This window comes from Mesitornis unicolor, unplaced genomic scaffold (assembly GCF_000695765.1).
Source record: "Mesitornis unicolor isolate BGI_N332 unplaced genomic scaffold, ASM69576v1 scaffold41081, whole genome shotgun sequence".
Taxonomy (NCBI): domain Eukaryota; kingdom Metazoa; phylum Chordata; class Aves; order Mesitornithiformes; family Mesitornithidae; genus Mesitornis; species Mesitornis unicolor.
Genome location: NW_010165314.1, coordinates 495 through 2,573, shown reverse-complemented (window position 1 = coordinate 2,573; position 2,079 = coordinate 495). Strand labels below are relative to the sequence as shown.

Below are 2,079 nucleotides of genomic sequence, written 5' to 3'. Positions count from 1 at the left end.
GGCTCGGTTAGCGGGGCGGGGTTAGGCGCTTTGCGGGCACGGAAGTGAATTTTCTCAGGGGCAGGGCCCGGTCACCCAGTTCCTGAGCGTTAGGACCTTGTTTAATCGGCCCCTTTTAGGTTATATATCACACCACGCAAAATAGTGCAATCCTATGGGGCGCGGCCAGTCTCTAAAAGAGCCAAAACCAAGCTTATGAACCTGACCCTGTCGTGCATAAATCACCCACCAGAACATGGAGTTCTTGCCTTCAACGCGCAGGCGTTGTGTGCGGGGTGCTCATGAGGCTTCTCTTGCTGTCCTTGCAGTCGGGCACCACCGATGAGGGCTGCGTCGCCAGCGCCTGCTGCTCGGGCGCCGGTCCCAGCAGCAGCTCCACCTTCTGCCGTGGCTGCTCCTGCACCGAAGCAGCCTGGTCTGATGGCCCAGATGGCTACGACTGCTGCTGGAGTCGCCGTGGGCTCTGCTGTGGGCCATACCATAGGTCATGCCCTTACAGGAGGATTTGGTGGTGGAAGCAGCTCCGAGGCTGCGAGGCCTGATATTACTTACCAGGTAAGAGAAAGCACAACTGGACATCTCCTAACGAGGCACGGTTCACTTGGGACATCTGTTATGTATAGTCTGACATAATTGTTATAAAGACCACACAAATCATGGCTGGGAAAGCTGGGGTAGCTTTAGGGACTCAATCTCCAAGGTAAGTACCACAATCACCATGAGTGCCTTAAAAGTCGTTCGAAGGGATGCATGAGTGCTGGTGGTAGGGTGTTAGTGTTGTTTTCTACTCTAGTGCCCCTCTGATTGAGACAAGGCTTATGTGTCCCAGGTCCGATGACAGTAAAACCTATTGCAAGAGGGTTTTGTGCTGCTCGGACATTAAGGTAGCGCTGTTATCTTCCCCAGATGCTATCCAGAGTTGCTTAAGTGTTGCTTACAGAACTGTTCAGAATGTGTCATGCCACTGCTGGAAACTCTTCAGCACATCTTATTTGTCTTTCATTTGAAAAGCAACACAACATTGTGACTAAAACGCAGGGAAGAGACAGACAGCAGGCAGTACTGGGGTGGTGCAGCTTCGTAGGCTGGAGCTGTTGAAGGGGCTCATGGAGATGTGTGCCATTGCAGGAGCCCCAGGCAGCTCAGCCCGCCTACCAGCAGCAGCAGCAGTCGCAGTTTGCTCCTTGCCAGTACGAAATGAAACAGTTCCTGGAGTGTGCGCAGAACCAGACTGACCTCAAGCTGTGCGAGGGCTTCAGTGAGGTGCTGAAGCAGTGCAGGTTTGCTAATGGTGAGTAGATGGTGCTACCAGACAGCTGCTAAATGAGCTGAATCAGTGAAGTTTTTGTGGAAATAACGTCCTGTGGTAACTTCTTACCTTTCAGGTTTAGCCTAAGCCTTCAGAACAAGGTTGCTGAAGACCATCCTACAAGAACTGACCTAGGAATGGGAAAAAAGCTTCAGTAACAAAGCCTGGTATCTTGTTAGTCCATACATTTACACTGTTGTCCTCCTCGTGGCTTGATTCCTGCCATAGTTGCTACAGATGTGATACAGCTTAACAGCCGCAAATCAATTTAGCACAAAATGGAAGAATGAGCAGTAAAGCAGAATGGGCTGATTGGGGTTAACTGGTTTGCTGATTGTTGTGTTGAATGTACGTGATACGGCGTATAAATAAACTTCTCTCTCTAGAAATACCTTGCTGTGGTGGACTGGGGAGTTGGGTCTCATGGGTGGGAGGCGAGAGCTGAGTCTTGGTTCCCCCAAGGCCTCCTGTCGTGTTTTTAAACAAGCTCTGTGTTCAGATCCAAGACATTCTGAGCAGTCTCTTCCCTCTTGCACTGCCAAGCAGCTGTGTGCTCATAAGGTCACAGTTTTACATCAGAGTCTGTTCCCTGTGACGCAAGCCAAGGCTGTGGGGTTTCTCCTTCCTCCATCGTGTGATACGGGAGTGAAACATGAGAGGAAGGCCCAGCTGACTGTGGGTGCTGTGCTTGCTGCCTCCTCCTCCTTGCACCTGGCTCGGGCCAGGGACAAAGCTACTGCTGCCACATGAAGGGGAAAAAACCCAAATAA

The 2,079-nt window shown here is 51.2% G+C and overlaps 1 protein-coding gene across 1 annotated transcript; it reads left to right on the top strand.

Moving 5' to 3' along the window:
* Nucleotides 1-286: 286 nt before the first annotated feature.
* Nucleotides 287-1,439, top strand: CHCHD2 (coiled-coil-helix-coiled-coil-helix domain containing 2; the record flags this gene model as incomplete). Its single annotated transcript, XM_010194580.1, has 3 exons — nucleotides 287-555; nucleotides 1,129-1,291; nucleotides 1,386-1,439. Coding segments are annotated over 3 exons (443 nt in total), but the record flags the coding sequence as incomplete, so codon positions are not given.
* Nucleotides 1,440-2,079: the final 640 nt, after the last annotated feature.